General features: G+C 40.6%; 2 protein-coding genes across 2 annotated transcripts in view; one reads left to right on the top strand and one right to left on the bottom strand.

Annotated features, from left to right (window-relative positions):
* SAMD13 (sterile alpha motif domain containing 13) overlaps nt 1–19,373 on the top strand; it is a 101,378-nt gene extending 82,005 nt beyond the window's left edge. The window contains exon 4 of the mRNA XM_066268793.1: nt 19,227–19,373. Coding sequence (XP_066124890.1) covers nt 19,227–19,328 — 102 coding nt within the window. The 3' untranslated portion in view covers nt 19,329–19,373. The remainder of the gene's footprint in view (nt 1–19,226) is intronic.
* LOC136331015 (uricase) overlaps nt 1–24,646 on the bottom strand; it is a 29,211-nt gene extending 4,565 nt beyond the window's left edge. Inside the window, exons 1-6 of the mRNA XM_066268788.1 lie at nt 24,550–24,646; nt 14,062–14,280; nt 10,777–10,893; nt 10,593–10,671; nt 3,201–3,387; nt 822–945 (exon numbers count right to left, since the gene is read on the bottom strand). Of these exons, the coding sequence (XP_066124885.1) occupies nt 822–945; nt 3,201–3,387; nt 10,593–10,671; nt 10,777–10,893; nt 14,062–14,280; nt 24,550–24,579 (756 nt within the window). The 5' untranslated portion in view covers nt 24,580–24,646. The remainder of the gene's footprint in view (nt 1–821; nt 946–3,200; nt 3,388–10,592; nt 10,672–10,776; nt 10,894–14,061; nt 14,281–24,549) is intronic.
* Nucleotides 24,647–25,334: the final 688 nt, after the last annotated feature.

Here is a 25,334-nt window from a genome sequence, read left to right as displayed (position 1 = left end):
CTATAAGTACGACCACACAAGCCTCCTGATCAGTTTTTGCCTTATCTCCAGGCACACGGAAAGATGCTCCCTGTGGAGCTTCATATATGGCAGACCCTCAACCGAAAGGGCTGTTCCATGCTGCCTCCTGTCTTCATACCTACCCTGCTCCATCACTTTTCAGTGTGAACCTGGATGACCTCCACGTGTCTCTTAAGATGCAACTCAAATACCTCTCCCTCTAGAAAGCCTGGCTGGCCCTAACCCCAGTCCTGAGTTTGCTGCCTTCTTCTGTTATTTCCACAATACTCTATTCTCCATTGTATTGTTAGTTTACTTATTTTCTTCTTTCATTGAATGATCAGATCTTTGAGGGTAGGGACCATGTTCAATTTATCTTTGTATTCCTCATGTTTTGAGAGAGACATAATAATGCTTCAATAATATCAAATAGATGGATGAATGGATGAACGGATGAATGGAATCTCTCTGCATCCATCCTTCATTCTCTGGATCTCCTGAAACATACACTGTTGGTCTAACTCTCTCTCCTGCAGGGCATCTGAGTGTCCTGAATATAAGGCTTACATTGTGGCAGGTTGAAGAGACTCAAAGAATTTTCAGCAAAACTAAGGAACTCTAGCAGTGGCCTGTGTTTTCAGGTTGGACAGATTTTTCCATTTTTTGCTCTCTTCTCACTTGCTATAACAAGCTTTTGAACAACAACAGATGTCCTTTTTCATGTGTCTTCCACTTTCCTATTTTAACTCTCCGCTCTTTCTCAGAGCTGACAGGAGACACAAGTTCTCTCAGTCCACAGAGTGGCAAGCAACACAACGTACCTCAGGAGCCTGGCTCAGGGAGAGCACCTGGATGTCATAGAGGGTCTTCTGGACGGAAGGGGAGTACTCGCCTTTGTCATAGGGTCCAGAAAATTTCTCCAAGACAATGTCCCGAACAGTGTCCCTAAAACACAGAAAAGAGAACTAAAGACTTGTCATGGGAGTTAAGAAGCAGTGACCTTACTGTCCCTCAAAACAAATTTTTGTTGTTGATATATATATATATTTGTATTTTTCTGAAGTGAGAAGCAGGGAGGCAGAGAGACAGACTCCCACATGCACCCGACCGGGATCCACCCAGCATGCCTAGCAGGGGGCGATGCTCTGCCCATCCAGAGCGGTGCTCCATTGCAACCGTAGACATTCTAGTGCCTGAGGGAGAGGTCATGGAGCCATCCTCAGCACCCAGGCCAACTTTACTCCAATGGAGCCTTGGCTGTGGGAGGGGAAAAGAGACAGAGAGGAAGGAGAGGGGGAAGGGTGGAGATGCTTCTCCTGTGTGCCCTGGCTGGATATCAAACCCAGGACTTCCACAGGCCAGGCCAATGCTCTACTACTGATCCAATCGGCCAGGGCTATTGTTTATTTTTGAAGAAATTAATATCTTGTAATATATTTTAAAAATCCCACTTCCCATTCCCTTACACACACACACACACACACACACACACACACACACACACATCGCCATTCAACAAACATATTGAGCATCATTAGGCTATCTTCACAGTCTGGCACCAGGGCACAGTGGGAATTCCAGGGTAGATCGTCCTCCATGTCTACGCAGATGACTCCCAAGCACTCTAGTGCTCTCACTGCTCAGCTTGGCTGGTTTCTTGAATTGTTACGTTTTAGGGGGGTTTTCTCTGCATTAAATATTTTATGTGATTACTTCACTGAAGTCTCTAAATATACCTGAAGCAGGTACTATTTTTATCCCCAATTTAGAGATGAGGAGTCTGAGCTTAAAAGTGAAATGATCAACTTCAGATCCTTCTCTTCAGTTGGATGCCCGATTGTACCCTGACTCGGGCGTGCTCAAGTCTGCGCTCTTTTCAACATAAATGCATCAGGCTGCTGCCTGTGGGAAACACTTGAAATAAAAAAAGGTAAAATAAGGCCTTGGCTGGTTGGTTCAGTGGATAGAGTGTTGACCCAGTGTATGGACATCCTGGGTTGGATTCCCGGTGAAGGCACACAAGAGAAGCAAACAATCTGCTTCTCTTCCCCTTCCTCTCCCCCTTTTCTCTCTCTTCCCATCCCACAACCAGTGGCTCGATTGGTTCAAGCATTGGCCCCAGGCACTGAGGATAGCTCAGTTAGTCCAAGCACCTCAGCTTCAGGTGCTGAAGATAGCTCCTTTGATTCAAGCATCAGCCCCAGACAGAGTGGCCAGGTGGATCCCAGTTGGAGCGCATGTGCGTGTCTGTCTCACTATCTCCCCTCCTCTCACTTAAAAAAAAAAAAGGCAAAATAAGATTGAAGTGAGGTTCTCTTTAAGCATTTTCCAACCTATCATAAACAAAGGAGAAGAGCAAAGCTGGACCAGTGGGAACAAGCACGCTGGGGGCAGATTCCAGCTCACCATAGAGTGGAAGTTTCTAATCAATAGACTAGAGCTTCAGCAAAGAAATGAGATGCCTGGTGAGAAGTAAACTCTAGGAGTTCAGAGGCTATTATAATGATAGTCATACCTTTATATTGTTAAGGTATTTATCATTTATAAAGTGCTTTGGTGAATGTTCTCTCATTTTGAGTTTAGTCTGGGGTGACCCAACTGTCACAGTTTGCCTGGGACCAAAGGGCTTTCAGTGTTAAAATCAGGAAAGTTCTTAACAATCAGGTACAAATTGGTCACACTAGTTTAGCCCTTTCTGCATCTGCGATGAAGTATTGCGGGCAATATCATTATCCTCACTTGATGCAGAAGTCCTGAACATGTAGCCGCTGGTCCAGCAGTATGAGCATCACCTAGGAGTTTGTTAGATATGCAACTTCTCGGCCTCACCCTAGACCTACAGAGTCAGAAGCTTTGAGGGTGGGTCCAGCGACATGCATTCTAACAAGCTTCCATGTGATTCTGATAACACAATATTGAGTACTACTGACTTAAACAGAAGCAGAAAGTCATGAAAATCAGGTGGTTCATTCAAGGTCATTATTGCTAGTAGTGTCTGAGATTTCAAGTACAGATTTACTAACTTAAAGTAAGGCCATTGGCTTTCTGTTATCCAACAGAAGAGATTTTGAATGGTGGGAAAGTTGAATTGATTGGCCTCTAAGCTTCCATTTCTAATCGAAGACTTCAGGAAATCCAGGCCTCGGGGACAAGGGCAGACACTGCCTGTGCCAGCGCCAGGCCCTAGCGCATGCTCCTACCAGGTAGCCTCAAAGTCCACGTCTCTGCCCTGCTGGTAGCGCCACTTGCAGTACACTTGGGTGGCGAAGCACCGGTCCTTCACCTCAGGGAGGGTGGTGAACTGGTCCTTAATGAATCCTTCAAATCCAGACTGGGTCGTTTTCAAGACCTTGAGGTCTTTGATTCCAGAATGAATGACTGGAGGTCCTGTTTCAAGTAAAAGATAGGAGGGGGTCATAAACAAGACAGTGCCTCCTCCTGACTGACACCTAGCCCCGAGGACGTTGGCCATTCAAATGTGGCGCACCAAGCTCGTACAGAGAACTGCGTCACTGCCCATGTTTTCTGTCTCCCCGAGTCCTCTGAAGTCCAAATGAGGAGGATGGTGTGTCTTCCCCTCTATCTGGATTTCATGACTCCATGCCCTCTTCTGCTCTTGGAGAAATGAATGTCAGAGATTAAATCTCCATGTTGTGTTGAAGCCAACCAAAATGGATGCGTTCCTCTCAGATGCATGTAGGGTTGTCTCCCAGGCCAAATGCCTTCCACTTTCTGAGTTGCATCTCATTCAACAAATAATCATGCTGAAATAACTTAATAAGCTCCTACAGAGCGGTTTTGCCTGTTGCTGTGACCCTCTTAATGGGGGTAGTCTTGATGTTAATTGCCTATACTGACTTATGACTCTAATCACCACTAGACCCTCGGTTCCCTTATTGTTATGAACTCAACAAAACCAAACAATATCATGAATGGACAACAGCGTAAGCCTGACTGAGCCTGAAGGGAGATTGGGAAGATGAGGCTGAAGACACGCAAGGCCTAAGGGAATGCCCATGAAGGCTCTTGTTCTCTGGCTGAAGCAAAAGAGACGGAGTTGGTTCAGGAGCACCTAGGGGAGAGGGCAGAGATGAATACAATGAAAGGGATGATGGGGCTCTCCTGCAGCCCCTGATGTCATCTCATGAGGTGAATGGGGGAGGTGAGGGCTGATAGGCATAATCTGAATAATCTGTTTGCTTGTGTACCAGGTGATTTTAGTTCAGGGCCCAGGTGGCAGGTAGAGCACACAGTTAGTGAGGGGACAATTGTCTTTTTCATTTTCTATGTGGGATACATGGTAGCTCCAACAGTTTGGTGAGGGCTGAGGAGAACATGGCATCAGGTGACACACTGAGAAGCCCCAGGGCACAGTGCTCTGTGGAGAACACCATTCTTTCTAAGCAGCAGCGAGAACTGGCAAAGCCAAAGCTGAGAAGAGCCAGTGAGGCAGAAGCTGTACTGTAACCAGTGGGTGCCAACTTCTCCCTGAACACATGAGACTGACCCTCAGGCTGTCAAAGGCAGGAGAGTTTGGCTGGAGAGGCCCAGAAGTTTTGTAAGGAGAGAGTTACAAGACCAGGAAAACTCAGGAATTAATATCCCTGTGGTCTGAATTATATGTGAAGGCTGGTGAGGCTGGACATTCAGGGGGCACTTGAGTACCCCCACACACACACACACTAGCACAGTGCCATGGCAGGATGACTACGGTCACCTGTTTTCAGTCTTGAAATTAGTTCTTATTAATATCTAACTTTTCTGGCCTGTGTAGTATATAAATCAAGGGCCGGAGTTGTCTGGCATCACTATGTTGTACATGATCTTAGTTGAAGAATAAAAATGTAACTCATGATCTTCAATTACAATCCAGGGCAGCTCTTAATAATCCAATGGTTCACATCATAGGAGTGGTTTCAATTGCTGTAGTTAATTCAGGAGCTGTGGAGTTTCAGAAGTAGATAAACAGTGACTATATTTTGATATTATTCCGGCCATGTGTGCATCTACCAGAGAGAGCAATGGCCAGTGGTTAGTGGTGGATCTGCTGATTAAAAATGTACTGGTTAAATAAGATGTTCTGGCCAGAGTGGTACAAGAGAATGTGGTAAAACTCAAAATGGTATCGTTTAATGTTCCAAAATTCTTATTGAAAGCTATATCTGCAGAAGAATCAGAAGGGAAAAGGAAACCAGCAATGCTTTAATACTTTCAAGTTGGCGGGGTTCTTCAGATTCTAGCTGTATGAAGACAGGGTTCTGAAAAATCGGCATTTCCAAATGCAATGTGGAGCTGACCCAAGTGAGTCTAAGTCTCCAATCTGAGAGAATTGTAGAAGTAATCAGTATCTGTTAAATGAGTGAATGCAGCAAGATTGATTTACATCAACAGATGAGTTTCTCACAATTACGTCTCTCCTACATAGTTCTCCTTCATCAGTCTTTTCCCTTGCCCTTGTTGATTACCCTGACCCACAGCTCTAATACGTAGTGTGGCAAGGGGAGAGGAGGCAGCGATCAGCATTAGTAAGAACGTCTTGACTACCAGCATGAAGTTAGTTATCTATTGTCTTTTTTGGTCTTTATCTTTCTTAATTCTCAAAACACTATTATGTAAATATTTTTATACAGGGGACTTTAATCATTTGCCCATTATCACATGAGTAAGAATTGGCAGAGGTAGAGTTTGAAATCAGTACCCCATTGTAAGATTCCATGCTATTCTTTCTCCTTTTTGGATTCCTCCCATCCACACAATGGGGAAAGTTAAAGCTTTCTCCTTCCTTTAACTCTCCCCATTTCTTTACAATAAGAGGCCTTTCCAGGAGATAAAAAAGTTGTCACTTGCCACTCTGTAGTGTGCATTGGGGGCCTCAGATAGAGCCCCAAGACTGAAAAATACCATCTCCATTGATCTGAAATGGAAATTAAAACATCACTTCTAAAGGTAGCCTCTATGTGTCTTGAAAACTTTTTATTTTTTAACAATGTCCTGTTGAAATACAAAGACCCCTTAAAAGACTGATTCCTTAAACTTTTATAAACTAATACCATAATCTATTTCCAACAATAATCCCTTCTAAAAAAATCCTATGGGAATGAAAAGTGAATTGGCAATCCAGAGGAGGATTCAAACAAGTAGCAGGAATCCTTGAAGTGTGATAAGAGAAGGTGAAGGAGAAACACCAGCGAACTTGACCTATTTTATCTTTTCCTAGACAGCTGGCCTTGATTGCCAGTGTCCATGTAAACCAGAAAAGACTTTAACTTCTCCAATCGCCTTCATCCTAAAAGGATTCCTGGATACACTGTTGCCTAATGGTTGAACCCACAGCCTTAGGCCTTGTATTCCCTAAATTCAAATCTCAGCACTTTCCATGCCTCTCCTTTCCAATTTATGAGCTCTATTCCCCTGAGAAAATTACTTAACCTCTCTCTACCTTGATTTTCTCACCTGTCAAATGGAGATAATGGCCATATCTATTTCCTAGACTAGATAGATGTCTAAGACAATACACATAAAGGACTTAGCAGAATGGCCTCCCCATAGAAAATGCTCTATAAAGGTTTTTATAATTTTGCTATAACTGGCTTTTTCGTAGAACTCCAGCCACCTGTAAACATTTTCCATGTTTTACAGAGGCTTCCTGGGTTCTGAAACTACTGATGTACCATCCTGATCCACCTCAAGCCCCAAGGATGAGATTATTGATCTCCCAGGAGTGTCACTCCTGCCAGGCCACTTTGCAATGATCTACTTTCTTGCTAGAATCCGAAAATGGAGAAAGCAGTGCATTTTCCAATATATTTTGGCCTCAGTTTCACACAGAATAAAATGTCTCATGTTCCCAAAGACAGTTCAGTAATTGCCAGTTTGGGCAGAATGCGAACCATCTCCTCTGGGGCACTCATCATTCTGTGAACAAAAACAACAACATGAAACCTATTCTCTTTGACTGTGAAATATTTTTTCCTTGGCACACATTAGACTCTGGATGAAATCGGAGAGCTTATTTTATCTCCTCTGTTGGCAGAGCCCCAGCTTTCTGAACACTGGTAAGAACCCGAGCCTTTCAAATTCATGGGCCCATCAACTAAAAATATGATGCTTCACACACTCTAAAAAAGATTCCAGTGTAAATGAACAAGAAATAATTCAACCAAAAAGACTGTCCTTTCTGGGTTACTTTCATTAAACCACTTAATCAGCTTTTTTTTCTTTGCCTTCTGCCATGGTTATGAAGTAACGCAAATAGAAGATTTTCGCATTTCACTTTGCTAGAATACAATCTTTCCTAGCGCTTAGTGTCCTCCTACACACTGAACAGATTGTGGTTTATCTCTCAGAGCAGCATACACCTCGCCCTTTAGTTCTTTAAGGGAAAGAAACTCGCTGCAAATTAATAGAAAAGAAGCCCAATTCTTTACCTACGCATCAGGTGTCACGAGGTACAAAGCTTTACTGAGCCAAGACAAAAAATCCTGTCATGAAAAGGATAATTGCTTCCATATTTAACACCCCCAAAAAAGGACACAAATAGCTAAAAGCAGAATATTTTAAAACGATATTAAATCATTCTCATAGAAAACCTCAAACTTGCTAAGTGCTGGAAAAAGTGAAGATCAATTAAATATCATTTGCCTTTGAAAGTCCATTTAGCTCATGCAGGGGGAGTGGGAGCTCCCTCTGTGCAATTCTGGGTAGGGAGAGGTGACGTCATCCAGAAGGAAGGAAGCTCACTGTGCTTTTGTACAAGTAGGGGAAAATCAAGATAATTTTCAAAGACCTTGGGTTTACCAAGGACTCTTCTTTTGGGGGAAATGAAGAGCGTTTTGGTGTTGATATCTAAAGGACATAAAGGGTCTTCTTGACAGTGGTCATCTCTGTCCTGAGTCTCCCACTTCTACAGTCTGCCCAGCTTGATAACTTTTAAATCTGTTCTCCAGGACTTCCCTTTCATCATTCCTCCCTTAAAACTATCCTCCTACTCCCACTGGTGTCCCTGTGAGTAGATTTTTTTTTCCACCACGAAAATACAGTCTCTCTTAGATGAGAACTTATCTTCATCTCCCAATCCATGGCTTAGCTGTGAATTTTTATAATTAGTGTCAGGCTGGGAGAAATTTGATGAGTTATAATTCAAACAGTGCAGAGGCTGGGGCTCAGTAAAGTTCAAATTAGTAACTCCACCATCCCAGTGACTTCAAGGCTTGGTTAAGCTTCTAGTTCACAGAGAGCCATGAAAGAGAGAGTTTGGAATATCCAGGTCCCATATAACACTTATACCAACAGTCTGCGTCACGCATGCAGAGCCTAGCTCTTCTGTCAGAGTTTGGGAAGTCATAAACATAATAGTTCTCATCCTATGGGTGAACAAATTTCTTTCTCGCTTCCAGATTATCTTACAGAACTATCAGAGTTTGAGACAGCTAAAAGTACACTAAATGATACAATGGGAGTTTTACAGCAATTTTCAGGGCCTAAAATGGTGCTTGAGATTCAGTAGGCTTTTTTATAAATGTTTGCTCAATTGATAAGAATGAATCCAATCCACTAGGAGAAACCCAGTTATATATATATATTTTGCTGGGAAAAGTCCCTTTGGGGAGTTGCAGGGCTGAATGTGTGACTAAGTGCATGTTTTTGAGGGGGCAGAATTCTCAGCAACCTAGTAAGCCCCCCACCAAAAGCCTTACTTAGAGGTTTGTGATGACAGCCTTCACCCTGTGGCTTGATATTGTGTGTGTGTGTGTGTGTGTAAAATAATGATTATTTTCTTCAGTTAAGCCTAGACAAGGGCATTCCTTACAACAATATTTATATATTGATTTAACTCATAGTTTCAACTCTTAGATAATAAGCAAATGAAGAATTAAACTTTGCTATCCAAAGAGTATAGATCGTCACTCTCTAAGAAGATACATAGTACAAATGTCATCTTCATACACACAACCCTGGAAGATGTGCACTCTCACATGTGTGCTGTGCACACACATACTGCCTATCCTCAAGGCAACAGATGCCATGCCCTAATCCCTACCAGCCCCACAGGATGTCAGAGGGACGCTGGATTGTGGATGAGCCAAGCTGGAGCTTCTGGGAACACTGCCACAATGACGGCAATACCCTGAAATTTTGTGGCTTTCTGCAGAAAGAGAGAGCTTTGGCCTCATTATGGTGACTAGTTTTCCACTCTACAGCAGCCAGGTGACTACAGTTCAGGCAGATGATGACTCCTGGAAATTCCTGGAAAGAACAAGGGTGTAAAGAACAGCCTGTTTTCTTATTATGACCAGGAGAGCCCTGTGCTTGGCCACTCCACTTCACCTCCAGGGCTCCACTAAAATATTCTTGTGGAATTCACCAAAGACCTATTTGCCAAACGGCACAGTTTCTCTTTGATCTTCTTTTAACCCACACTTCTTAACCTTCTTGTGGCAGAGACTGTTAACTGTTCACTAAATCTATTTCCTCTTCCTCCTGGCTAAACTACATTTCCCAATCTCCCGTGTTGTTAGGTAAGGCTATGTGATTGGGTTCTCTCTAGGAGAAGTGCTGTGTGCTACTTTCAAGCCTGCTGTTGTTGTAATTATGTTCCACAGTTAATTTTTAAATTTCTTGGTAAATAGAAAGAACTATGGAATTATTATTGCTATTTTAAGTGAGGTTTATTTTTATAGTAATAATACTGGTAGTTTTATAATTATGCAAATATAATATCAGAGAAACTTAATTGTAATTCAGTAGATATTTTCTGTAAGGTTATTAAAATTAAAGCACAGCATGATACTAAAAGTACTGGTCAGAAAGTTCAGAGATTTGCTTTTTTTGTCAGCCTGGGCCATTTTTTCCCCCTTACCTCAAAACCAGGTAATAAAAATTATCTACTTCATTTAATTCCCAGATTTGTTGCAAAAAGCATTATTTCATTTTTATGTTTTAAAGATCAAAAGTAGATTGTGGCCCTGGCCGGTTGGCTCAGTGGTAGAGCATTGGCCCGGTGTATGGAAGTCCTCCTTTCTCTCTCTCTCTCTCTCTCTCTTTCTCTCTCTCTCTCACTTTCGCTCTCGCTCTCTCTTCCCCTCGTGCAGCTAAAGCTCCATTGGAGCAAACTTGGCCTGGGGCGCTGAGGATGGCTCCGGTTGCAGCAGAGCAATGCCCCAGATAAGCAGAGCATTGCCCCCTGGTGGGCATGCCGGGTGGATCCCGGTGGGCGCATGCTGGAGTCTGTCTGTCTGCCGTCCCGCCCCCCACCCTTACCCACCCACCCCCACTCCTACACCCCCTGCTTCTCACTTAGGAAAAATACAAAAAAAAGCAGATTTTTAAAAATATATAATCCAAAGTCACTGATGTATTTATAGAATCATACACCTGAAACCTATGTAATTTTATTAACCAATGTCTCCCTAATAAATTCAATAAAAAAATAAACATTTTTTTAAAAGTCACAATGCTCATTTTCATCTCATATTTAAAAGCCTTCAAAATTCTCTATGGGTTTCCTTGGTGTTAATAAACAGAGTAGTTTAGAATAAAAAAAAAACTGAAATTGCTATGACAGAATCAAAGCATGACAAATATTTTCTCACCGTTCCTCATCTGTTCAACGTCACAGAAGTGCGTTCCAGTCGGAGTGTGAATAAATGCGTGGACATGCTTAACTCCGTTCTGAAAATTAGAATAAAACATAATTTCCAGTAAAATGTTGGCATATGTAATAAAGCCAGTTTCTTTCATGAAACTAAGAGCATAAATATTGATAAATGAAGTAACCTTTTCAAACCGCTTCCAAGGGACTTCCTCCATGTAGACTTGCGCTCTGACGACGTGATTAAAAGCAGAAAGGAAATGTTCACAGATATTCACAGCAAAAGTTTCTATGTTCTTGATCTGTAAAAAAAAAAAAAAAAAAAAAAAAAAAAAAAGAATGCTAGTGAGCTAGTGATCAGAAGCACTTACCCCCATTTAAAATTAATTTTAATATCCATAGAGTTCTCTTTCCTGATCAAGTGCTTTCTAGAGTCAGAGAAACATGGATTTAGAAAGACTCTTGAGAGACAAGTTGGCAGTTATTTCACATTTTCACAAGGACTCCTAAGTGTTATTAATAAATGATCAACACCGAATGAGACTATCCTGTTTTAAAAAGAAACCTGCTTTGTCGGAGATGTGTCAATCAGTGGATTAGCAAAAAGGAACTTCCGTTCAGATGCCCGTCACAGTGAGCTCAGTTGACACCTACAGTCACCCACACTGACCACGGCACTACAGTATACTCCAAAACACACTGGCCTCTTTATGAGCTTGGCAAAGAGGCCTCCCGGTTTTCCAAGGGAAAATGTTAATGAAGGGCCATGTCAGTTTTCTGCCTTGCAAACAGGCCTTCCGCTGACCATCTTCCACTCCCCCTCCCCCAATGCTGTTTCCTACTTCCACACAAATTCTTCATATTAATCTCTAGGCAATGTTTTATGGCACTATCATAGTCTACATATTATGGTTTTGCCTATAGTTAACATGAACTATTTGTAGAGATTTTCCCAGGATAGTTCTGATATTATGAAACCCATTATACCTGTTGTCCCAGAATAACTATTAATAGTAATGGGATCCTATTCCACTCTCAGGAGTGTCTTGGTTTGGAAAACAAAAGCACTAATTTGAAAAGGTATGTGCACCCCTGTTTCTTGCAGCATTATTACAGTAGCCAAGATGTGAAAATAGCCTAAATATCCATCAATGGACGAATGGATAAAGAAAATGTGAGATATATATATATATATATATATATATATAGATAGATAGATAGATAGATATAGATATAGATATAGATATAGATAGATAGATATCATACACACACATACAAACATACACCTATATATATTCAATACATAATAGAGTATTATTCTGCCATTAAAAGAATGAAATCTTGCCATTTGCAGCAACATGGATGGAACTTGAGGGCATTATGCTAAGCAAAGTAAGTCAAATGAAGAAAGACAAATGCTGTATAATCTCATTTATATGCAGAATCTAAAGCAAAGAAATAAAACCAAGCTCATAAATACAGAGAACAGATTGGTGGTTGCCAGAGGTGAGGGGTGAGGAATGAACAAAATGGAGTCAAATGAATAAAGGAAATCAAAGGTATAAACTTCCAGTTATAAATAAGTCATGGGGATGAAAGGTGCAGCATGGAGACTGCAGTTAATAAGACTATATTGCATATTTGAAAGTGGCTAAGAAAGAAATTCTTAAAAGTTATCACAAGAAAAAAAATTCTGAAACTATATATGGTGACTGTGTTCACTAGACTTATTGAGGTGATTATTTCACAGTATATACAAATATCAAATCATTATGCTATATGCCTGAAACTAATACAATGTTGTATGTCAATTAGACCCCAATTAAAAAATAAGAAAAAACTTCTGGTTTGGATAAAATGTTATATGGTAATTCTATCTAAAATGAATGAATTTAAATCATTTTTAAAGATTTATTCGTTGATTTTACAAAGGGGGAAGAGTGAGAAATATCAACTCATAGTTGTTTCACTTTAGTTTTTCATTGTTTGCTTCTTGCTTGTTGAATGTGCCTTAACAGGACAGGCCCAGGCCCTTGAACTGGTGCCCTCAGCCTTCCAGGTTGATGCTCTATCCACTGGGCCACCACAGGCCAAGCTCAATAGTTTCTAACAACCAGATTCATTCCGTCACTTTTCTGTACCTCCCATACGGTACAGAAAATTTAAGAAACTGTGTTACCCAGCCCTCTTTTTTAGTGTAGTACAAAAACCTATTTTCAATTTATTTTTTTAAAAAGAGCAATGCCTCTTTCCATGTCTGTGCTTGCTGGGCTGTTCTCATGAGCCAGAGAGAGGTTCAGGGTGGAGATATGCTTTGCAGGACTCATATTTCAATGAGTTTGTTCATTTTGTGGGTGTGGAATTCATGCAAAGCATGAGAAAAGATTTCCAGTCTACATTTCATGTCTTTTTAAGCTTCTTGGCAAATAAAAAAAATTATCTTGAATTGCTCAGAAAGCTTCTGGTGGCCCAGCAGTTTTACTTATACTTAAAGAAACTCAAGGTAAAAGTGCTGAAATATCAGATTCTATCAGTTCCAAGGCCCTTTTGAAAACTTTAATTGTCACCATATATGGATGCTAAATGATCATGGATTTGGGAAAATTAGGAAGGATTAAGTTGAACAAACAAACTTAAAAATGTAACTTATACTTAAGATTTTCTTCTATAGTAGAATCAAGAAGAAAAATGTTATTTTTTTCTATAAATGCAAACCATTTTAAGAGGAAAAATTAATAAGACTCAGAAAATGCAGCTCTGTCTCAGTGGATAGAGCATAGGCCCAGCATATGGACATCCTGGGTTTAATTCCCAGTCAGGGCAAACAGGAGAAGCAATCATCTGCTTCTCTCTCCCTCTTTCTCCCCTTCTCTCCCTCTTCCTCTCCCACAGCCAGTGGCTCCATTGGTTCAGACGTTAGCCCCTGGCACTGAGTATGGCTCTGTTGGTCTAAGTGCAATGGACTCAGGTGCTAAAAATAGGTTGGTACTCAAGCATCGGCTCTAGATGGGGTTGCCAGGTGGATCCTGATAAGGGTGCATAGGGAATCTGTCTCTCTATCCCCCCGCCTCTCACATACACACACAAAAAGACCCCCAAAATGCATGACAGCATTGTTTAAATTTCTATTCTGAAACACTCTCAGGACCTCGATTTGCCAATGATCCTAATTAAGAGATAACTTAAAATTCTTTAATAGGATTTTCTACCTAAAATGTGTAGAGTTGAGATCCAAGAAAAGAGAACAAAGAAGTGAGTTTTAAAAGCAAACAAATGAATAAACAAAAAACAACCAAGCTTTGCTGTAAGGCTGGAAATTTCAGAATGGAAAAGAAAAAATTTTAATAGCTTAAATGTAAAAATTGGGTTAAAAAGCAAAGGGAACTTGAAATAAGCAAATAATATTGTCATGTTATAGAATAGTGAATTCTGCAACAAGATTGGCAGCACCTAAGGAGAATAACACATACTCCTTTGAACTTTGCCAAGACATGAACTGTGTTCTTGATGGTGTCTGTAGGGATGATGTCTGAATTATCTCCATGCACATAATCCTTTTTGGAGCTCAGGGTAAGTTGCACTGAAGTTGCCACCTCTTTAATGCTGTGATATTTTCCATCTCGCTGAATATGAAGAACTTTTACCATATCCTTCCCATAGCCAGTTCGGACAAACTCCACCTCGTCATTCTGCAATGGAAATATAGTCATTTTATTGAAAAGGGTTAAATAAAAGCAAAAAGTCAACTGCAATTTTTTAAGCCTAATTTTATCATATATAGCAGGTCCTAAAATCATTTTGTTATACTGTTGATCAGATGCCATACTAACTTAACTCTTATTTATATCAATTAGCCTGTGGTAAAAATGGTTTCACAATAATGTTGTTTCACCATAGTTCCAAGAACCTATCAACATTAAGTGAGGGGTTTGCTATTACTATAAAAGGTGAGAATCCGAGTATTCCTGAAAGCAAGATCATATCTTACTTTTGAAGAATAAGAACTTGTATGGAGAAAAGAGAATCATAACTAACAGGTGAAACTGTAGCCAGGCCTCAAGGCAGATGGGTAGATGGCTTTCTTGATAATAATAAGTAGTAGTAATAACTGTACCTCGTGAGCCAAACTACTCTGTTTTATTTAGTCCCTGTTATAATTAACTCTTATAACAGCTCTGAGAACTAATACTATTCCCATTTTACAGAGGGAAAAACTGAGGTTCAAAGAGCTTAAGCAATTTGTCCTAGCGCACATAGCTAAAGGATTCACACCTAGGTCTGTTGACTCCAGGTTGTGTACTCCTAACCACGATGTAAACTGCCTTTCTTGTATAAAAAAATTTTTGACTATGTTAACCGGAAATAATTTTTTTAGAGAGTGATATTCTGGAGAAAATGCTCTGTGATCAATAAAAACAATTTGAAAATAGCTTCTTCTCCTTGCTGCCAGGAAGAAGAGTAATTAGTGACAGGGTCCAGATTAACTTCGGAAGTGCAGAGCCAGGGCCATCTGGCTGCAGTGAAAGCTATGCTTTTAGCTAAGAGACACCTAATAAAAGCGTGGTGATTGATTCACTGGTACCCTTGTCCGAAGCTGGAGCTCTCGCTAGCAAATATGTCCATCTCCACTGCTAGGATCCACAAGACTTGTGCCTGGGCGTTATAGGTGTTTGAGAAAAGAGGCGGGAAGGAGAAGAAGAGGCAGGAAGGAGGGTCAGAAAAACTTATTTTATTTAACATTGAAATTGAACATTAAAATGATAATGAAAAGGAGGACAAAAATAAACAAAAACCAATATTCAGTGAGAATCTGGGGAAAGGCACAGAGAAGGAATCTCGCCTGCTAACCACACATGGGTGACATGCTCAGGTACGCCAAGGGCTGCCTAAAATATGTTTGCATAAAAAAAATATCACCAGATTCCGTGGGGAAAATTTTTTAAATCCTAGCTAACATTTTGTATTCTTGAAATTATTGTAATGTTCTTAATGAAAGTGAGAAAACCTTGGAGACAGAGCTTAGTGGGGCATGCTGCTTACCCTAAAGGTTTGTGGTGTCTGCATTCCGTCCCTTCTCTGTGGGAGGGACATATTTAAGGGACAACTCTTGGAAGGGCCCCTCAAAAGCCTCTGACCCAATCTTTGGGGAACTCATTTTCAAGAAAAGGCTCAATAAGAACACAGGAAGAGCAGACTTAGGGATCCTAGTAAGAACTATAATAGTGACGGGGAAAGAGGCACTGTTGTTATGGCTTTGGAACCAGAGAAGGCCCACATGCTGCCCTGCTGCTTACAGCTTTGTGGCTTGCTCCAAATAATCTGATGTCTCTGAGCCTCACTTTTCCCATTTGTACCAATGGAGACAACCACCCTTTCTTGCCGGGTTGCTGGTGAGTGTGAAAGGCCTGGCTGGTTCAGTTCCTAGTACCCTGTGGTGCAGTGAGGTCGACCCCAACAATGGTGGTCACGCCAGACTTGGCTGTGGACGCAGCAGCGGAGAAACAAAGTAAGGGCACCGGTGTTTGGAGTGAAGAGCACTACTGGTAGCAGCAGGAGAAAGACTCTGGTGTGCCTTAAACAACAACAGATTCTACCTGGGGGAGAGAGGCATTTGGCTGGTTTGGGGCCCCGGAATGGTATGAGCCACGATTCAGAACCAAAGGTCTCTGAAATTATCCATTATCTCCAGTACACAGCAAGACTCAACAACTGTTATCCCTCAGTTCCCTCCACCGCCACAAACACTCAAGGTGCAGTAGCTTAGTCTGTGAAAGCAAGCGGTCCCTGTGTGACACATACAAAGACTCGGTGACAGCCACGCTTCATATCCCAGCCCTGCTCATCTCTCCAGCTTCCTGTCTTACCACACCCCGTTTCAAACGGCTTCAGCGTCCTGAGCTGACTGTGCTCGCCCAGGCTCTGCAAGCTCTCCTGCCCGCGGGCCTTTTGATCAGCCGCTCCTTCTTTCTTCAACACTCTTTCTCTTCCTTGCTACCCAACTGCCCACCTCTTCCCCTAACTTCTTCTAGTCGTCCTTCCAGTCTCGGATGTCCCTTCTCTGTGGCAATCTGCCCCAGCCCTTCAGATCTGAAGTAGGTGCCTCTTCTACGTGCTCTCAGAGCAGGTTTTTCCTATCAGAGTCTTTATCAAATTGTATTGCAATGCCCTCATTTTATGTCTGATTTGTTCAGGAATGGTAAATTATGGAAGCAGGAACAATTTTTATCTTAGTTGTCATGGCAACCCCAGTGCTTAGCACAGTGCCTGGAACGTGAATAGGTGTTTAATAAACGTGTCGTGAATGAATGGGTGGTGCACCCCCCACCCCCACCCCTTGTGTGATGACACGGAATAGTTCATAAAAATACTCAAAAAGAGTTCAATACAGAAAGAGCTCTTCAGCTCAGACCCCGATCAGGAAGTTCCTTTTCCTGGGAAAGTGGGGAAGACCCCTTCTTTCCACTGATCACCATAGCTTAGAGGCCATAGACACAGCCGGCTAGAGAATAAAGGCCCAGGAAGGGTGGAACTGTGTGTAGACAGAGTCAGCAATGCAGCACAAAGTGTACACACTGCTAACAAGACGGAGAGGTCAAGCGCACCACACGCCAAAGGGTCCGTGCTCCTTAGCAAGCGCCTGACTAGGCCTTGGCACCTGAGCAAAGCTTGAGTAATCTGGTTTACTGAGCAGTGAATCAGAGCAAAGGGACACAACCATCTGAGGGTGGAACAAATGGAACAAGAATGGTGTGGGACACCCAAGGGTCTCTCAGCAAGACCTGCCAAAATAGGTAATGGTCTGGACCACAACTGAGGTTGTTCCCTGCAACAGGCCTCCTCATTTCCAAAGTCAGAGACTTTGTCAGAAGTAAGTGCCAGAACCCCATTGTGCGTAATGCACAGTGTGGTGCAGAGATCCATGTCCAAGATCACTGCACAGTGAAACACAAAGGTCGCTCTAGTCTGCAGCATGGGAGGGGGTCGAGAGCACGGCTCTAGGCCGTGGACTCTGGCAGGCCTGTGTGAATCTCTGTTCTGCCACCTATTAGCTCTCTGAACAGAGGCAAATTTCTCCATCTACAAAGTGGGTTTAATAGTAGTGCCGACCTCTTGGCACTGCTGTGAGGATTACACAAAGAAAAACATAAAGTACTGTACTCAGAAAAGTGTCTGGCAAATATTATAGTAAGTGTTCAATAAATGTTAGCTATAATTATCATTGATAAACAATAATTCTATGTCAAATTTTGCATCAAAGTCTTTCTGGTTTCTGTTAGTGATAAATACCCAGACGGCACATCAATTCAGAGCTAAGTTGGCCAAAGCCGAAGATGCTGCTGTGAGGGGGCCTGCTTCGGCCTCCATACTTTTGTGGTCCTTCCCAGGCTTGTGCGGCTTGCAGGCACAGTTACAAGAGGACTCTCGATTTTCTCGTGCAATACTCTGGACAAAGCATCAGCAGGAGTAAATCTGTTCCTGGCTCTACACAAAGAAAATCCCCTTTTTGTAGATATATTTTGAAATAGAAAGGGATAGAGAACCATTATTTGCCCGCAAGTAACGTTGGAGAAAACTTCAGAGATTTTAAATAAATCATATAAAAAGTTTCACTTCTGTGATAAAATACTACCTGTTCTCTTATTTCCAGGTCCTATTGAAAGGGATGTAGATTGTCGCAGGTCTAAGGGTTCTTAGCCTGGAGCTGTTAACCTGACAAGATCCAGTGGATGGATTTGAGGCAGAAAATGTTGGGAAAAATAAGAGAAAACTTTTATAAATTTAAATTTTAAAGTAACTAGAATTTTCTCTCAAGTCTTAGAAGAGCATCTCTACCCTTCATGACAGAGAGGAATACAGAAGTGCTAGCTAGTTAGGACCCCTTGCCCGGTGTAAATACCAGCTCAGTTGCAGATAGATGGGAGAACTGTGCTGAATACAACCTCTCTTGCTGTCTCTGAGGAGTTCTTTCAATTCTCTGCCCAGGCTTTTCCCTTGCCTGGCTATTTTCTTGCATATTTGTGAACAAAAGAACTTCAGAGAAAAATGCTGGACTTACATAAGAAAAAGGAGCACTCCAGTGCCTAAAGCATCAACCTGGAATGCTGAGGTCGCTGGTTTGAAACCCGGGCTTGCCTGGTCAAGGCACAAGTTGATGCTTCCAACTCCTCCCTTCTTCTCTCTCTTTCTCACTCTCTCTCACACACACTCTCTCTCTCCCCTCTAAAATGAATAAAATCTTAAAAAAAAAGAGCACTCCAATGGACATCGTTAACATCACTTTGGTGAATTTTAACAATACGTAATGATAAGGACAATAATAATAAATAACAACCTTAGAGGCAGCTGGTATTTTTTTGGTTGCGTAGGATCTACTAAATGTCAGATGGAAAAATATTGATGTCTAGGAGAAAATGTCATGTTGCTTTAGGCTGTAGAGTGCTTTATTTTTGCTATCAAAAGGGGATGTACCCTGAGTTATGTTCAAAGGGTGACTCTAAGGGATTTGTCAAAAGCAGATGTTTTAAGAACAACACAGTTCATACGTATAAGATGGTAGAAAGAAACAGTGGCCCGTTACTTTAGGAAGACTCCGTTTACACGTGCTCGGTGATTTCCATACCCCTGCCTATTACAGAGGGAGAGAGAGTCATTGCTGAAAGCCAGGGAAGTGCTGATATTCCTGACCACCCCTCCACCTCGCCAACAGCCTAAGGGCAGGGAATTGGAAAGGCCCTGAGGAGCCTCTGGAATTGGGGGCAGGAAACTTCACAACAAAGAAGTGATGAGGACCTCCAGAAAGGCTTACCGAATGCATACAATAAAAGACCTCTCTTGGCCTGACCTGTGGTGGTGCAGTGGATAAAGCATGGACCTGAAAATGCTGAGGTCTCCGGTTCGAAACCCTGGGCTTGCCTGGTCAAGGCACATATGGGAGTTGATGCTTCCTGCTCCTCCCCCCTTCTCTCTCTCTGTCTCTCGCTCCTCTCTCTCCTCTCTAAAAAATGAATAAATAAAATTTTAAAAAATCTGTTAAAAAAAAAGATCTCTCTTTTCTAATGTACAAATCTTGAAAATAAAACTAATAGCACCAACCATTTAGTGAGGGTTTGATATGTATCAGAAAATTTGCATCTATTATTTCCTCTAATTCTTTATAAAAAAGAAAAAACAAAAACGAGTAAGTAGGCATATCATCCATATTAAACAAAGGAAGACGTTAGGGGTAGGTAACCAGCCAAGTTCATAGTCACTAGGTGACAGAGGCAGGAGGAAAGCCCAACCCATTGGACTCTAGATGACATGCTCTTTCTCAATACGTCAGAGTCCCCACACCCCCCTATGGCAAGCGCTCCACTGATTAGGGACAGGGGAAAAAGCATACTGATCCCAACAGAAGGAGAGTAATAAGCATGTTATTGCAGAAACCTATATTTCTACATAATTTTTAAATTTCCACCCAATGAGACTTATGTTATCTATTCCTCACAAAATCCTTGTGATTTGGTGTGAAAGATGATGCTTCCTGCTCCTCCCCCCTTCTCTCTCTCACTCTCTCTCTCTAAAATCAATAAACAAAATCTTAAAAAAAAAAAAGACTCCGTATTTTAAAAATAAACTAGCTCAGAGATGTTAAGCGAGCAGCCCAAAGTCACACAGCTGATAGGCAGACTGGTATAGTAGAGAGAGCCCTGCTGAGACTGAAAGGGTTAGTCTACTATTACTATACCAGGCAGAACTTACCCAACGCTGAGAGATGCCCCCCACCCAACCATCACTTTTTCTAACACTTCATTTTTCTTTTTTAATTACAAGAAAATTCTAAGCTCAGATTCTGTTTATTGGAAGGATTTTAAGCTGTGAAATAAGGGAAGAATGAAAACTCAGCTTCATTCAACAGGGCACTACGTTTGAATTGAACACTGACTTTTATCTGGCTAAGAACCATTGGGAAAATGAGTGAAGTTGGCTTATTTTGTGATCATCAGAAGCATATTACCAATGGACTGTTTCTAGTCCGTCTGCAAGGACAGAGAAGTAGGTACAACATGGAAGGAAAAGGAAATAGGGGGAAGGAAGCAGCATGTAATGACCATTAGTTATGTGCCAGAGGCTATGCACAAAGCTTCTCATTGAATCCTGATGGCACTCTATGAAGGCACAGATAGTGAATTCCACTATAGAAAAGGAAGCTGATGTTCATGATGTTAAATAGTTTGGTAAAAAAACACGTGGCTAATGAAAGTCAGGGGCAGGCATGGCACCCAGGTTTGCTTGATTATTTTAAAAATATCCAGCTACTTCCTTGACACATTCTAGTGAAGTTCTTTATAATGGGATTTTACCTACATAACCACGTTTGTTTATTTCTTTGATTAGTTTTAATTCATTCTAAATTCACATAACCCTCAATAGAAGTCTCTCAAACCCTTTTTCATTCAATTCTTAATTCATTTACAATTATTTAGCTCCTTCTATGTAATAAGTACCATGGTAAATTCTGGAGATACAATAGCAAACAAAATAGATACCGTTCTGCTCTGACAGAGATTACGCACTAGAACAAACTTTTTTCATACAAAATCAGAAAGTTAGTATTTTAGGCTTTGCTGGCTGTATGATCTCTGTTGCAACTACTCAGCTCTGCCATGATAGCATAAAGAAGCTATACATAATACGTAAACAAATGTGTATAGCTCGTTATTTACAGAAACAGAGAGTGGGCCAGATTTGGCTAGTTGGCTGACCTCTGCTCTCTAAGGTGTCAGAAAAATAATCAAGTAATTAGAACACATTCTGATAATTACTTTAATTGAAAAAATACAATGAGCTTTGGGTCTGTGTTGCAGGGACACCGATACTGGATTGAGAGAGTTTAAGGATGGCTTCCAGGAGGAATTGGCATTCACTAAGTCACTTGAATAATGAGAAATTAACCTAATAAAATTTTTCTGGATCTCTTCCATTTACCGTATTTTTTGCTCCATAAGAGAAACTATTTTCCTCCAAAAGTGGAGGGGAAAATGCCCGTGCATCTTATGGAGCGAATGTCCTTTTTTTTTTTTTTTTTTTTTTTTTAGCTGCTGCGGGTTCCCGGACAACTAGAAGAGTATTTGAACATTACAGTCTCTTCTCATTTGTTAATAACAGTGCTAATGGTTGTTAATACTGCTGTTGAGTTTACATTGTTGATATATTATTGTGGTATATTTTATTAAATATTTTAACACACCATTTGGTTCCGAGTATTTTTTTTTTCTTATTTTCCTCCCTAAAACCCTAGGTGCGTCTTACGGTCAGGTACGTCTTATGGAGTGAAAAATATGGTATGTATTTTAACCACATCTTTAATGAACAATTCTTTATTTTATAAATATCTGAGACTTTTTGCTTGTCTCATCCCATTTTCATCAAAATAATTCAAGTCTCCCCCCAACAAGTATATCAACATTTTTCTCAGTGTATCACATTCTAGGTTTCACTCCATACATCAACAGTCTTGTATAAGTTTGAACAACAAAAAAGTTGAACTTAGATAAATTTTATGGTATGAAAACCATACCTAAAATGGCTATTGAAAATTAAGTAAATAAATATAGCCCACAGCCTGACTCCTAGAAGTCTTCACAGGGTGACTCAACACTGATAAAGCCAGCACAACCAGGGTCTAGAAAAACAACTTTATCTCAATCTAAAAAAATTCTCACATTTGATTAAGCTTCCATAAACACAAACTCACAGCCCAAAATCTAAAGTACACAAAGTAGCAAGGTATCATGAGAGAGAGAATTACAGAAACAACCAACAGCAAAGTGTGGCCTGCAAAGACTTCAGATATTGAAATTATCAGACATAAAATAGAAAAATCATATACTTAATATTTTTACAGAAGTAAGTGAGAAGTTGAACTTATCTTCTTGAAATAGAGTGTAGCTTCTCTTGAGCAAGAAACAAGTGACCATAAAATGACCAAGTAAATTTGAGAAAGAACCCCACATACCTTCTAGAAATGTATTGATAAGTGGATTAATAAACAGATTAAGTGCAGCTGAAGGAAGAATTCGTTATTTGGAAGAGATAGATTAAGTAATAGATTAATGTTGCCAAAAAGAGAATCAGAGAACTGAAAGACGGATCCAAGTAAAGAATCAAGGATTCATGCAGACATGCAGGAGATGGAATACATGATAGAGACACGAAACGTACTAGGAAGACATAATAGAGCAAATGTGGAAGAGGCACAAGTTCAAGAGATCAAGCCTGAGATTTTCTAGGATTATTGGATAAACGAATGTAACCTTTCAACTATAAAATAAGAAGACCATTACCAACCGCAAAACTCTTCTTTGTTCAATACATTTATCAAGCTACAATGAAGGGATTCTCTATTTATTTCTAGGGCTGATCATGTTGTGAAGCAGAGATGGTATTTTTATAATATTGTATTGCTTGGGCTTCAAAAGAAGGTAATATTACAAAAACCATTAAGTCCAGTTTGTATTTTCTCCATCCACTAAAATCAAAGTGTTGTGCTTCTGTCCATGACATTAATTTGTTGTTTTTAATAAAAACTGGGACACACTGGAATCGAGGCTTTCGGATAATGTTGAAATTCCGGAAGCCCTTCAATATCCAGTACAATGTTGGACACCTAATGATTGCATAAGGAAGGTTGTTGACTGACAATCGACATGTTACGTCAGCAACAATGGGAGATAAGAAAACTTACTGAAAGCAACATCTGTTAGAAAGTAACCTAACAGCATTTTTCACGACTTTGAAATAAAATTAGATTTGGCAAAAACCATCTTAATAGCAATGTACCGGAGCCCAACCAAAGGAAGAGCTCAAGTTGTAGTAAAAATAATCTTAGCACCTGATCTGTGGTGGCGCAGTGGATAAAGCATTGACCTGGAAATGCTGAGGTCGCTGGTTCGAAACCCTGGGCTTGCCTGGTCAAGGCACATATGGGAGTTGATGCTTCCAGCTCCTCCCCCCTTCTGTCTCTCTCTCTCCTCTCTCTCCTTTTCTGTCTCTCTCTCTCCTCTCTAAAAATGAATAAATAAAATTTAAAAAAAATAATAATCTTAGCTAACATTTGTAGATCATCTATTACTTGCTGGGCAACTGAAAATAATATGCTTATATTCTCCACATCCTCTAAGGGCATTATCACTAAATCCTAAGCCTGGCATATTCAGATGTTACCATTGTAATACCAAAAAGTACCATGAAATAAATAAAATTAATTTTATTTTACTTTAACTTAGAAAAGTGAAAGTTTAAAAGAAAATGTTTTAAAATTGATGAAAAGGTTGGAGTTGTGAGATATTTTTTTTCCCTGAATGCAATAATATAACAAAACAATAGCCACAGATGAATGGTCAGAAAAATGTTTCTTGGTTTACTATAATTTGGTAAACCAAGGTTGTGAGTCTACCAGATATAACATAGCCTTGGCCTCAGGGCAGCGAGTCTCAAAGTTAGGGTATACCAGCATTACCAAAAACCTTGTAAAAAATGTAGATTCTTGAGCCAAACCAGAAGGATTCTAATTTAGCAGGTTTGAATTGAGGCCCAGAATTCTGCCTTTTCATAGGGGCCACAGGAAAATGTGAATGGGTGGTCTGGACATCTTTCACAAAACTCTTTTTTAGAATAAATAGGACCCAAGCCCTCCCTTTCCTATGAACCCTAAGAATCCTGAACAACTCCCATATAAACACAGAACTAATCTGATTTGCAAGGGCCCAGTTGGTCTGAATCCTTAAGTGGCTCTGAAATAGGTCCATGAGTTCAGAGACAAATCAGAGCCATAATGATTTCCAGATATGAGGTAAATTACTATTTAGTATAATAACATTTTTAATAATTGACATCAAAGCATCATGCACTTAAAGAAATTTTTTTTCCCTATGCCTAGCTATCCCTCCCCTCCTCTAAAAAGAGAAAGGTCTCACCTTCTTATAGTTGTTATGGTAATGGGCCATTTTCTCTTAGCCTTCAACTTCAGATTCAGTTTCAAAAGTGAAAAAAACTAGTTTGGGCAAAACAAATGTTTGTAACATTTTTTTATTTGACTTGAAGAGCGGTCAATATGTTTGCCTGATTGCATTACAGCCAATTGGATGCCAGGGCCTCATTAAAGTGCAACACCGTGTTGAGCGGCTAAAACCAGGAGGTAGGGAGCATATGTAAACATCTTTGGTAAAATACAACTAAATTTGCTCTTACTATGAAACAACCCTTTGAAATACCCTTTAGGGACTATTTCCTTAAGATAGAGAATATTCCAAGTGCTAGATACTAGTTGACACTGAACCATGAAATCTGTCATTTCTGTGTAATGTATGAACCACAAGCATTTGCTCTCACTCAAAGACAATCCTAAGGGAGGGGAAAAAACATGACATATATTTAATTCAGCATCTACTTAACAACATGGAATTCCCTGTCTACTGAACTTTACCTTATACTCTAAAGCAGGGGTCCCCAAACTTTTTATACAGGGGGCCAGTTCACTGTCACTCAGACCATTGGAGGGCCGGACTATAAAAAAAACTACGAACAAATCCCTATGGACACTGCACATATCTTATTTTAAAGTAAAAAATCAAAACGGGAACAAATACAGTATTTAAAATAAAGAACAAGTAAATTTAAATCAACAAACTGACCAGTATTTCAATGGGAACTATGCTCCTCTCACTGACCACCAATGAAAGAGGTGCCCCTTCCGGAAGTG

This window comes from Saccopteryx bilineata, chromosome 3, assembly GCF_036850765.1.
Source record: "Saccopteryx bilineata isolate mSacBil1 chromosome 3, mSacBil1_pri_phased_curated, whole genome shotgun sequence".
In the NCBI taxonomy this organism is placed as follows: domain Eukaryota; kingdom Metazoa; phylum Chordata; class Mammalia; order Chiroptera; family Emballonuridae; genus Saccopteryx; species Saccopteryx bilineata.
Note: the sequence above shows the minus strand (reverse complement) of the source record. Positions and strands in the feature narration are given on the sequence as shown.